At 35.2% G+C, this 13,421-nt stretch overlaps 1 protein-coding gene across 2 annotated transcripts in view; it reads right to left on the bottom strand.

Moving 5' to 3' along the window:
* The window catches only part of CYTH3 (cytohesin 3), a 52,053-nt gene that overhangs the window by 11,939 nt on the left and 26,693 nt on the right, over positions 1-13,421 (bottom strand). Inside the window, exons 2-9 of one of the 2 annotated variants that reach the window (XM_087730870.1) lie at positions 13,007-13,089; positions 12,370-12,434; positions 11,872-11,938; positions 7,523-7,641; positions 3,911-3,991; positions 1,746-1,858; positions 1,150-1,298; positions 243-354 (exon numbers count right to left, since the gene is read on the bottom strand). In XM_087730870.1, coding sequence (XP_087586996.1) covers positions 243-354; positions 1,150-1,298; positions 1,746-1,858; positions 3,911-3,991; positions 7,523-7,641; positions 11,872-11,938; positions 12,370-12,434; positions 13,007-13,089 — 789 coding nt within the window. Of the gene's footprint in view, positions 1-241; positions 355-1,149; positions 1,299-1,745; positions 1,859-3,910; positions 3,992-7,522; positions 7,642-11,871; positions 11,939-12,369; positions 12,435-13,006; positions 13,090-13,421 lie in introns of both variants that reach the window. The other variant, XM_087730872.1, reaches the window with a different exon arrangement.

Raw genomic sequence — 13,421 nt, 5'->3', positions numbered from 1 at the left:
TTATTTCTCATATATCAGAAATAAAACTCCAAATTTTGAAACAAGATTGCTAATTTGGATATGTAAAATAAGAAGTAACAACCTTCAGATGTAAAGGAGTTACTTATTTTGGTTCATACATTTTTAAATACAAATACAAAGTTAATCCTATTACCTTCACAAGAAAGCAGATAAGACACGGAAGCAGGAAACATGCTAACAACAAACAAACATATAGCAGCAAAACTGCCCTTATAACTAACCTAATTTCAGCAGCCAACCTTCTCTATCTGGATTAAAAAATGTATGCGTTAGATCATTTCCATCATCCTCTGGAATTTTAAACGGCTCATTCTTAATACTTTCATATAAATTCTAGAAGAATAAAAAAAGAGGAAAAAGACCTCATTAATAAATGTCTAACAGAAAATGCAACCAGGACATCCTACTGCTTCTCAGACTATTTGTATAAAAAGCATAGGAAATACAGTCCATAAAATTCTGGACCATCCCTTCTCAATTGTTGTTTGCTACTTTGATCAAGTTTGATTTTAAACCACTTCATCTATAAACAAATGCCTTTTTTTTTTTTTTTTTTTTTTACAGATTTTATAAGCATTCCTAGCAAAGACATTTTTTCTTTAACTTCAGCATTCAGTATTTCAAAGGTTTCAGCTTCAGGTCTCATTTTGTCAAATGAATCTGGGTTTTCAGAAAACGGTTCAGACCATCACACTGTCTTAGAGAAATAAGTATTTTTAATCTCAAGGGACAGGAGGAAGCTCCACAAGACAGATGGAAAGAAATGAGAGGCAATAAAGAAACAATGATTTTTACTATTTTTTCCAGCCTTCTCTGACTTATCCAGAAATACTACTTTTTTTCATAAGAAGCCAATTCCACAAGAATTTTGCCGTCAGCAAACTACTGAGAGATATACAGAGTGTTTTCTCTGGAATCTCCTCTTCTTAACGAAAGTATAGGAAGAACTAGCTCGAAGCAGCTGTGAATATCAGAAAATGCTTCTTTCAGCTACTCAAATGGTTATGCACACTAGAAAATGTTGTTCTTACTTTCCCTCAACAAATCTGCCTGAGAACTGTTATACATGCTTCTAAGTTTCCTATTAAAAACACAAAGCAATGCCTTGCCTTACCCAGTCTAACTTACCCGTAGCAATTCTTCTGGAAGGTCTCCACCTTCATTAATTCCACGATTCATAGAAATAAACCTCTCTACTGTTGGTTTATCTCTTACATTGTGGTTGTGCAGACTGGTATTTAACATAATGATCGCAAATGACAGCACATAGCATGTATCTGAAATAAGAATTGAAAAATTATTTATCCCTCTGTGTGTTGTGGCAGAAACCTGTAAAATGAATATATAACTCATCCTGACTGATAAAGAAAAAGAAACAGGTAGTCAAAAAATCCTGAACACTATACACTAAAGCAAAGTCTCATCTTTCTTTAAACTGTTGAAGTAAGCCTAAGAAGAAAAAAATATGTAACAATTCAAATTAAAAGCCAGTATGAGAAAAACAGTACAAGAGAATAAAAAAATGTTTTAAACTTTCTGAAATCTCTGCTATCACCTTGCATTTTCTCAGTTCTCAGAAATTTCTCATTTCATGTATTATTTTATCCTGAACCTCCAAACTGGCCATCGTCTCCTTGCATCAGATGTAGAAGAACATATATGATCCAAAATAAATACGTATATACACACACACTTAAGAACTCCTATTGTTTCCTGTGACTAACCTGTAGACTGGAAGACTCCTGGGTTACAAAGGCAATAGCGTGAAGCAAAAGCTTCCATCATACGATCAATTTTTTGAGCCTCTCCTGGGAGTCTGAAGCTCCACAGAAACTGCCTACAGAAGGGAAGAACAGTTGTTAGACTCATTCCAATATTCGTATATTAAGCATATATTACTAATAATCAGAAACAAAACAAAACAAAAAAAAATCAGCAATGTCTGTATAAAATGTCCTAGAAATATGTTCTCAATCTCTCAACACACAAGTCAGGAGCTATTATAAAGCAACATGCACAGATGGCTAGCCCAGTAATTCAGCCAGCAACACTGCATGCTATCAGGCAAGATAATATGGCAGTTCATATTCTGAGACTCTCTCTTTTTTCCAGACTAGTAAACAATTTTCTGTATGCATCCCATTTTTGCCACGAGAACGCTATGGGGAAACAATCAGCTCAATCCTCCCTGGGTTTCCTGGCTACTAAAAGCAATGAATACTCAGCTAGACTTTACTTACAATGTAAAAAGACACATTACATAAAATATTTCTGGTAGGGGAGAGAAGCAAGGAATATAAAAAACACTTAACATCTTTACTTAACTCCTCAAACATTTAAAAAATAGTAACAACAGCAAGAAAAAACCCTGTGCTTAAGAGAGGTGCTGCCTGTCTAGCATAAGTTCACCCTACAAGAATCAGACCCAGATCTTAAAAATAAAGACTCATGATATCACCCCAGTAATTTTGTACTATATGCAGGAGATCCGTGCTCCTGTTTAGCAGCATGAACCGAAATAGAATTTTTACATTCATAACTTACTATTTCTACATATAGGTACACTGGAATGCATACAGGACAGAAGTCTTCACGAATTTACTTTTGGCACACTGTGGCGCTAAAAAGCTCCAATGAATTTAATCACTTATTCTTTTCTTTCTCAGCAAAAGAATTATCTAAATTAAAACAGGATCTAAACCAGCAAAGTTACATGCTCTGCCATGCAAAACAAGTTCTCGATATTCTCTGTACACTGGGTGCTAACATAATAACCATTTATTCCTGTCTTCATCAGTTTTCATTTTAGGATATTATATCAAAGTGTTGCAGGCCATCTTTAGTTTGTCAGCTCTATATACTATCTTTTACTCACCTCGTGCAAGGTTCCAACCCAGATCACGAATTTTGTAAGCTACCAAAATACAAACATTTAATAGTAGCAGCTGCTAAGGAAGAATAAAGTCAAACCTAACATTAAATTGGGTAAAAGAGACAGGAATATGAAGCCTCCCAGACAAGCTTCAGCAGCCAGTGAAAAGGCTTCCTTAGCTCAAGCCTCAGGCAGCTCAAGTTATCATCACCACATCACTCAACCATAGCAAAGCTGTTCTGACTCCACATCGCAAGGCACTGCACCAGAGACAAAGATCACATGGACATTTCAACTTATCTGGTGTCAGGAGGGAGTCACTTATGGCAGCAGAACTGGCAGAACTGTCTAAATCAACTTAATTTGCTAGATCTATTATGGATTTCCACCAAGATCAGAAGGGACTTCACTGTTTGCTGGTATCCCAAGAAATCAAGTAAACTGTTCACTCAGCAAGGGAAAAAAGTATACTCCAGATACTACACTTTCTTTCACATGACAAGTGGGAAACTGAGGCAAGTAGAAGGAAATTACTTGATTCAAAGTTTACCTCTTAGCCATTGAACATAATCCCTGATTATGGTCAGTAGGATTCCCTCCCTGCCCACCCAGAGGAACAAGTTGAGGTGGAAGGAAAGGAGAAAGAAGACGGCAGCAAAGAAAATTATTTATCTGCTTGGGCTAGGGGTTTGTTTGGTTTTTACCGATCTCCGTGCTAAGATATAAAACAGATCTTCAAATGTCCACATATGGCAGGCACACCAAAAGAGTTACAGCTATGTTTTAGCTGTTTGTATTTGTCTCAAATAATTAAAAGTTTTCACCTTCAAACGCAGCACACAGACAAGCAGTTGGAAGGGTTAAACCAGAGCTGTCTCTGCTAACTTGCACAGTAATGCGTATAATTGTGCTGAGCTGTAGATTAGCTTTCTGACGAATAAATCAACACGGTGACTCATATGAACGTGCAATTTGATAAAGGAAGCTCAGGTCAAAAAAGAGAAAGAATTTACTCACCTTAAGGCTTGTACAAGATTGAGATCAGCGAACTCATGGAGTTCAACAAAAGCCTGAAGAACTTTAATATTAAATTCATCTCTACAAAAGACAAAAATGGAAATAGACAATTACAATTCTGAACTTTAAAGGCTGATAAATTTATCAGGTACCGGGATGATACCAGTAAGAAGTCTTTTGCAGAAATTGTGTTACGAATTCTTAAAACAACGGTTAATGTAAGATTAATTTCTTTAGCCATAAAACACATGAAAAACAAACTATCCCATTTTTTCCTCTAAGAACAGAAAATATTAAAGCAGTGTATTAATTTATGTACAAAGGTGAGGAACAGAAATGCTTCAACTGATTGTACCTAAGAAAAAGAACAACTTTTTAAAAGAGCTACTTAGCACGTAGTATATTCTTACTCCATTCTCAAAAATGGTTGCAATGAAAGTTTACTAATATCAGAATAGGCTTTGAACAGGCTTCCTCTCACCTATCTTTTATATTGCTATGTAAATCATGAGCCAAATTATGCTTTGTTTGATACAAAGGTGTTTAAATGCAAAAGCAACATTTAAACATTAATGAACACAAAACTATTTGGATGCAGACAGAATTTAGTCTACACCATCACTGAGTTCATATGCCAGAAGCGTAAACGTTTATAATCCTCAGGGTGTGCTTTAAATACATCACCAAGACAGAATGTTGCATATCAGCCTCCACCCCAAAATAGAAAGGTGTGCACCCACCAAGAATTATCTGTTGCATTACTGACTAACTGCATAGTCAGACTAACCGGTAACACTCACGAGTAAATACCTTAAAACGAACTATTCATTCATTAGGATGTCCCCATATTGTTTACAGAAAAACACATCAGCTCTATCAAGCAAAACAAAGCAATTCTCATCAAATTTAGCAATGCACAATTCAACCGCATGACTGCTTTTCAGTGCAGTGAAATAAAGTGGCATAATGGCATAATAAAAGAGAGTGCTCAATAGAGGTACTTTGTTACTCTAAGCCAAATATTGGTTTTGCTTATATGTATGTAAAGCTGCAGTAATTCAGAACAAATATTAGCCTTATACTCTAATTTTTGCTCTTCTAGGTTTTAATGTAGACTGGATTAATAGTGATACTTGTGCTGGATACAGCTCCAAAGACACAAGCCAAATATCATGAAAGGTCTAGGAAGCCACTTAAAAGATTAAGTGAAGACTTACCCACATATAAAGAAACCTTAAATCTTTTATAGGATGTAATCCATCCCTTATTTATTGTACATTTTTAGGTATTATCTCGTTCCATTTTACCATTCACTTTTTTCAGTTTGTTGAGTGCTGTAACACTATAAAAGTCAATAATTTAAAATATATCTCTTTATGGCAGAATTTATACAAATATTTCATTCTGTTGACTATCCTGGTCTCGTCTTCAGCTATATTTAGCTAGAATGCAGAAGTAATTCATGATGGGCCCCTCAGAGGGAGTGGAAAAGTAAAAGAGAATGTCCTCAGACTCCAAATGCCTTGATAAAAGACAGCGCATAACTCAACAAAAACTCATCTATAATATGCACTGCCATTTGCTTAGCACAAATCACTTAATAGCCTGTTTTTGAGGTAGTCACAAAAGCAAAACTAGCAGCTTAAGATCACCTCAACTGTCACATTTTATTTTATCCCAGGGTATTTATTTTACCCCAGGACCTAAAGGCCTAATACATTGTTTTCAGAGGAACATGAATAAAAATTATTAGGATTCTAGGAAATCAATGTTGCCGTTCAAAGGAGCATGACGAACCAGTTACCCATTCCAGACCTGACTACCTTGAAATGTCGACACACACTCCTGAAAATCAGATTGTCATCTCTTCACTGCCACCCCCCCTTTACTAATTCATATAAGTGAATAAAAAAAACAGACAGAAATACCATTTGCTTTCCCATTACCGTATTAATACTACACCCTTCACAGAAATGAAGAAACATGCAAGACACAATTAAAGACGACTGACTGGATACATTGAATAAAAGCTCCTTTTAAAGCAAAAAATAATTTTACATTTCTTTTTGATTTCAACTGCTCCTTAAAATGGATAGGTTGCTTCTGCCTTGTGGCAAAATAGGAGCAATATGTTAATTTTTTTCACTTCTCCTAAGATTTTATTATCCGGTTGATAAATTTATACAAAATTCCCTATCAAATTCGCTATTCACTACATTTGTCTGTATTTAAGTCTTGAAAAATTCAGAAGATAACTTGAATTGCATATTTATCTGTATCCATACTCAATATTAAGAAAGGCTGCCCTGTACTTTCAGATTAGACCACAGTGCTGCCCAGCAGCATTCCCTGCCAGGGATACAAAAGAACAAGCAATACATTTTTTAATTTTAAATGTGAACCCATGAACAGTCACACAAATATTATTGATGACTCCAGTGGGTCTGGACACATTGGTCAGACCTTTCTGCCTGAGTATAGAGGTTCTGGGAATAGGACTAGAAAAACTGGAAGTATTTCAGAAGACAATACCAAGGTAAAATGCAGCTCTCAAAAACAAACACAGACTGCTGTATACAAACTTTGTTACAGTTTTGCAATTATGGACATTAACATATAAGTGATTTTATAATACTGATTGCCCAAATATTCAAGAGAAACAACATATTGCTGCCGTATAAAAATTGTTGAAATGTCTACGTATACTGTACAGAAACATCATAGCAAACATCTATTTTCGAAACAGACATATTACAGTGAAAACTTTCATTAAACCTATTAAAGCCAGAAGGAAATTGCTGAGCACAAACTAAGCTGTTGATGCTGTAAACAGATTACGGGTGCCTCAAAAGGGATCTGCCAGAACATATCACTACAGGAGTATATCCTAAATGAGTCAACTTTCAAACCTCCATAACTGGCATCCGAATCGAAACATGTGCAAGCACGTAGGTACACGTACTCCAACCCACTCTTCACTTCCGTCTGCTTCTGCTGCCTTTTTCAAAATCAATTCCTGGGTTGCACAGCAATGGAAGTAATTTGCATTTTTATTGTGTTTTGCAACAGTATGTATAAATATGCGTATTGCGTGTTTATTGTAGGATTGATAAAGATACCATGTGGCTGCCCTTTGAGACGCCCGTGTGCAGGGAAGAAGACAACACTGAAACTTGTTTATAACTCTTGTCCCAGGAACCAGCCATTTTAATAAGTAATTTCTTTACTATCCAATTATTAGTGATTGTAAATCACTCCTCCTTTGGGCACAGTACCAAGAGTTACCGGAACTGTTGCAATACAACTCTCAGACATTCCAAAAGCTTATGGTATTAAATTCTGCACTATAGCCAAATTTAAGGGTATTTGCTCAAAATAGTAAGTTACAATGAATTAAATATTATTCTACAATGTACCCATTTGAAAAAGAACAATCTAACAGAAAAAAACCTATCACGATACTGTAGTAGTTTTACTTCCAACTGTAGGTTTTACAGATCTCAGAGTAGTAGAGTAGCTCTCTCATGCAGCCTGTGAAGGGGAAAGTAACTACCAAAACCCAGAAGTATGCTTTGTAAACTCAAGAATAAAGTTTCAATATTTTTATTTTACCTTTCACCGAGGTAATCTCCAATTACCGTTTTATTTAAACCTTCTCCTTTATAAAGGAACTGTGCAATGTCTTCTGCAGTGTTCTGCAGGAGGTCATTTTCTATCAGAAACTGTATTCCCTAGGAAGAGCAATTCCAGAGGAAAAGGAATGTTATGGATTTTTCCAAAAGCATTTATGTAAATACACTCATAACATTTGGTATTAATATACTGACACAGACATATACACAGCACATTAAGAATTACATTAGCCTACAGATTTTTATTTTTGTTTAAATGAAATGGTAAACAAATGTTTTTCAGTTAGATAAGCAATATTTAGTATTGGTTTACAGATTAAAATGAGAACACATTTTTAAGGCTAGAAGTACTAGGTGGCAGCTTGAATCCCTCAACGATAGAAACATCAAATATTAATTCAATAGATTCCATGTTGCTCTTTGGAGTTAATGTCTGTTCACAATATTACCTAAATGTCTGCAGAGACATAATCTGTAAAATCATATAATGAAGAGGCACGTAGGAATAACGTAATTACTACCATGACACAAAATAAAGCATCTCTTATAGTCTACAAACTGCAACCCAATACATCAAGCCACTACTTGCAGTAGAAGTCGCGGCTGAAGATACTGAAACCGGTTTAAAAGAGTTTATGCTGACACTGGGATTATCAGTGACTTCTGGTTGTGCTGGAACTAAACTATTCACAAAGGACTTGAACTAGACTATTCACAAAGGACTCTTCACAAACCAGTCAAGCTTCTACCACGGAGCTTCTATCGAAGCCAGGAGGAGAGCCTTACCCTGTCCCTCAGTGGGTACGATCAAGCCCCTGGACTCCTATGCCTCCATAAATTACTGGCCCTATTACTGGCACACTCTAGGGATGCCCAGAGAACTTTCTGCAAAGCGGTAAAGAAAGGAGACTAGGAGTTATATAAAGGTTACGTGAAGGATGGAAGGGATGTTATTCCAACACTCAGCAGGTCATGCAGAGACAGCGCTCTTTTTTTCCCCACCACACACCCCAACAAAGATGTTGCTATTTCTGCTGATTTCGTAAAACTGTTACCAGCATGCTAGTGAAAAGTAGGAATGGCAGCTGTAAGTACCCTTAACATCTTGGATTCCAAATATGTACAGGAGAGCTTAATATTATTCCAGATGTTTTCTACTAAAATATTTCATAATTCCAGAAATATTAGGAAGTTTTTCAATTTCTGCAAATGGAATATATTTCTTTTTTATTTCATTACAACTGGGAAAACTTCCATTATTTTTTGATATAGCACAGGAAGCCCTTCAGTAACATTCAAAAAAGTAATTATCCTTCTGTTTGGTTGATTCTGTTTTTTTATAATGAAATGCTTACCTGCCTGACAAAAAAAAGTCAATTTTCTGACCTAATCTAACAAAGAAAATGAACCGTGATGTTATAAGGCTTGAAGCTTTTAAAAAAAGTCTGGAATGCAATTCTCACAAAACAATTTTACCATCATCTGAAAACTTAATTTCAATGACAAGTTGGTATTCTGACTCTGACAACTTAGTATTTTCATAATTCATTTCCAAACAGACATGATTTCGTTGCAAAGAATATATCCGTTTCATCTTGAAGCAGAAATAGCCGAGCTTTCCTCAGAAATGATCCCTTCAAAGCTTATTTGATAACTATTTGTACAAAAAATTCATTTGACTATGAAACATAATGTTTTTTCCCATACCAAGTTATTCAAAAAGCTTTCTCAGCTCTGTCAACCGACAGAGAACCTTCCTTCTAACAAACATCAGAAACAGCAGTTGCAGATTCCCTTGTTCAACACCTGGACCATATTATTCACGCTTAGTGTAAACAGACTTACCAAAATAGTTTTTAAAAAGTTGTACAAGTTACTGAAAAAGATAATGGACATGACTAGAAGCATGGAAAACAAATTTCTGTGCACAGAAGCAGACAGTTTAACGTACTAGAAAAATCAATTTAATTTTCCTTTTTCTGGATTTTTTTCCCTTTTTTTTTTTTTAAATTCTTAAGATATTAAAGAACCAGAAGTCAAATAGACAGGAAAAGGAATTTGTCTGGGACAACAACTCCAGCGTCTGGAATAAACGGTAAAATAGGTCAGCCAAATCCCCATCAACTCCTACGCTATCTTTTGTCTTGATGCAGATTTTCTTTCTGTAGACCGATAGGAGACGGAAGACAGCTGTACTAGTTTGACCTCCCCACATGAAATTAATGGCTACAGAAATATGCAATATTCACTACAAATATTGCATGGATTTTTTTTTTAAGTCAGCGCAATGAACTCTGCTTTGAATTTCATAGCTTTTACAGAAGCTTAATTACAAATTTTGCAGTTATTTAAACCTTGTCTTTGTCACAGAGAATTCGTTTTCTGGGCCCAACGCAGGCAGTACTGACTTCCAGTGCTGCGAATTTCAAGCACAGCTTTATGTCCTCTGCACAGGGATTCTTGAAATGTTTTACAAACTTTACCATTACAGCCCTTCCCACGCTGGCTAACCAAATCCAAACAGCAAGGTACATGACACTACATCACGTAACTGCGTTAAACACAGCTATTTTGAATGAGGATTTTCTGGGTGGGGGCAGGGAGAATTGCTCTAACTATAGGTTACACACTAGAAAATGTAAAAGTCTTCAAATAAAAATAGTAAAAAAAAATACCTCACTGTGTTCCTACTAATATGAAAACATTACAACTCTGTTATTTGATTTTAAAGAAGAAAACTTGGGGGATCCAGCGCATGGGTTATTACCCCCTGTTCTTTCACATTCCTGACTCTGGAGGCCATCTTCCCTCTCATTTACAAATGAAAAACATCCTTTTCACAATGACCCCAAGTTAATTCTCTCCACATTAGAAGGACATATATTTTAGCTGCCTGTAATTTAAAGTAGCAGCTGCAAACAACAAGATGACCTAGCTTTAGAGCAGCCAGCTACTGCAGGCCACCACTGATTCATAGACATTATTAAGAAATTACTACTGTAAGGCTGTTTACCACATTTAAATTATGTTACAGTAGCAATGTGGCCACAGCATCTATTTTTAGAAACAATTTCACCCAACAACAACAGTAACAAAAAAATAGTTAATATTGGAATGAAAGCATCTGACATCATCCTGTGACATTGCCACAAACTTCTAGGATGTGAAAGAGCTGGAGGACAACAGCAAACTACCAGGATATTCGGGGGTATTCTGCCCTCAACAGAACTGAAGTTAGACAGTCACCAAAATGGAAAATAAAAATAAAAGGCATGGTCAGTAGCTTAAAAATGGTTCTGTAACTCAAAGTACTTGAGTGTTTCTGGTAAATTGAAAACAGCCTGAAGAATAGCAGCCATCACTGTACTTGGAACGTTACAGAAAAGCCACCGAAATGTAACTGAATTCAATACAATTGGAAAGAAAACACATCAAGAACTAACACAGAAAAACAAATGCTAAACAATTTCCAAAAAGACCTTAAAGAAGACTCTTCACAAATTCAAAATGGAATCTCAATTACGAACAACAGAAGGCAGTAAAACAAAGCAAGGAAGATGTAAAATGAAAAGTAAAGGCTACAGGTCAAGTATGTCAAAGCAGCTCTTTGAAATATATCAGGGGATATCTGTAAGAGCATGTGCAGGTCCCTGAATTTTCCAGAAAATTAACAATTATTTAAGAAAAGCAGAGGCACTGTACAGAAATAAACTACTTTACTTCTTGGCTAAACGCACGGTAGACTTCTTGAAATTGGTAACCAAGTTTCTACCTGCAGGTGCTTGTACAAGTCATATAGGTACACATATATATGTATATATGTATACAAACATACAAATGTTCATATGTGCCTTTTCACAAACAGAATTTAGATATGCAAATATAAAAGTCTATACAAGAACAAACATGTTAAACGTATTTTGGAAGAAACAAAACTAGGGGGGCATAAAAAAAATGTATGGCCTCACTAATAACCAAATATCAAAATATTTTTAGAATTATATTTGACGTATCAACATAGAACACCTCTATCAGGTACAAATAATCTTTCTGCAAGCCAGCTCAATCAATACCTGGCATATTTGATTACTGATAAATAACCTCCATTATCAAAAAAGGTTTGCTTAAGTGAAAAAAGCACACATGACTGGCAAATGACTAGATGACTGCTTCTAATTTAACCCTCTGCTCAGTGTGTTACAAGATATACAAGGCCTGTGAACTTATGTTCAGAAATGTTTTCTTAAGAACACAGGACTGTATTTGTCATAGATCATATTACAAGCAGGAATTTGATTCCTGACAAGTGGGGGAAAAAAAAAAAATTACCTTCTTAGGGTCCATGTTGAATTTCTTCCTTCCCATGGCTATTTGCTTATTTCTTTGTGTAGTTTTGCTACACATGGAGAAAAAGAAGAAACAACAAGGTTATCAGTTGCTCTTTTACAAAAACAACAACTTCTGGATGAGCTTCTTTTAATCTGTATTTTGGCTACTTTGTATTTTCTATTACAAAACAAGACATTCACTTTTTATAAAGGGGAAAATTATGTTACTATTTTAAATTCTTTCAAGTGATTGCAGCTTCAGAGAACTACATCATTATCAACTGGATAGTCTAAAATATTACATTCTATCCAACATATGCTCTATCAAAACGAAAGACACACCGGAACAGGATAAAGTCAGGCTTTAGAGACTTTATAACAGACTGAATAAAGGTGATCCAATGTTTGTTTAGCATGATAAAGCTATCTTTATTTGCTATTTCTGGAAGACATGTTCCAAGGTCTTACTGAATCATGTCCATATGTTAGCATTACTTACCTTTCTTCTACACTAGTCAGATTATCAATTTCTGTCATAACCTCAGCAATTTCGAATTTTAATCTCTGCGAAAAGAAGGAAGGACAATATGTTAACCTACATTAAAACATTTTTTGAAATCATCTATCATATATTAATATGATCAATTAGGTTTTATTTTCTAATATTTGTTAGTCACCTGAAGAAAAGTGATGAATCTTATGGCTTCCTTAGATATTTAGCTTAAAGATTTTACCACAGCTGAATGACTGTTAAACACATGGATCTGAACTCCCAAGTGTGTGCTCATGTCACAGCATCAAGACCAAATTGCCATTACCAATTTTGGTATGAGATTTCTTTACCCAGATTTTTCACTCACTCCTATCCTGTATGCAAATATGCTGCTTAACGAGTTCTTGATTACACAAATCAAATGTGTACATATGCCCATATTGCATTACATAAATACATAAGTTAGCATTTTTAAAAGCACACAGATGATGCATAAATCCTATTCATTATTAGTAAGATTTAGCTTAAGCCATTTATATGCTTTTAAAAACATTAGCTGGAATTCATACCTAGGTATGCAATTTACTGTAACTTAATCTACTGAAGCAGTCTTCTAAGGATTCTTTACAGATAAATCAATTACCTCAATATCATCAATAAGTTCTTTCTTCCTGCGACGAATATTTAAAAGCTCTTCTCTTTCTTCTATGGAGAGGTCATCAGGCACTGGAATAGAACAAAATGTACAGTCTTTTAGGATTTGCAAACATACCTCATCACAGAAAACTGAATAAACCTGATTAAGAAAAGTAAGTTTCCATGAAACATGAGGGCATTTTTTTTCAGCTGGGATCATTTTCAGGGAAAAAAAAAAAAAAAAACAAACCAAAATCCAAACCTAATTTATTGGAATTCTACTTTATAAAATCATAAGTAAAGTAATTGAATGAATGGCTATGGACAGAAACTATCTTTCAAAAGAAAGCTAGACAATCAAAGGGAATTTGTTATCATATAATATATGGTAAGATTTGGCTATACAGCTTAATTGCCAAGTT

This window comes from Nipponia nippon, unplaced genomic scaffold, assembly GCF_047370975.1.
Source record: "Nipponia nippon isolate SJK-2023a ecotype South Korea unplaced genomic scaffold, ASM4737097v1 scaffold_5, whole genome shotgun sequence".
In the NCBI taxonomy this organism is placed as follows: domain Eukaryota; kingdom Metazoa; phylum Chordata; class Aves; order Pelecaniformes; family Threskiornithidae; genus Nipponia; species Nipponia nippon.
The sequence above is the reverse complement of the archived record's forward strand: the minus strand, read 5'-3'. Positions and strand labels throughout refer to the sequence as shown.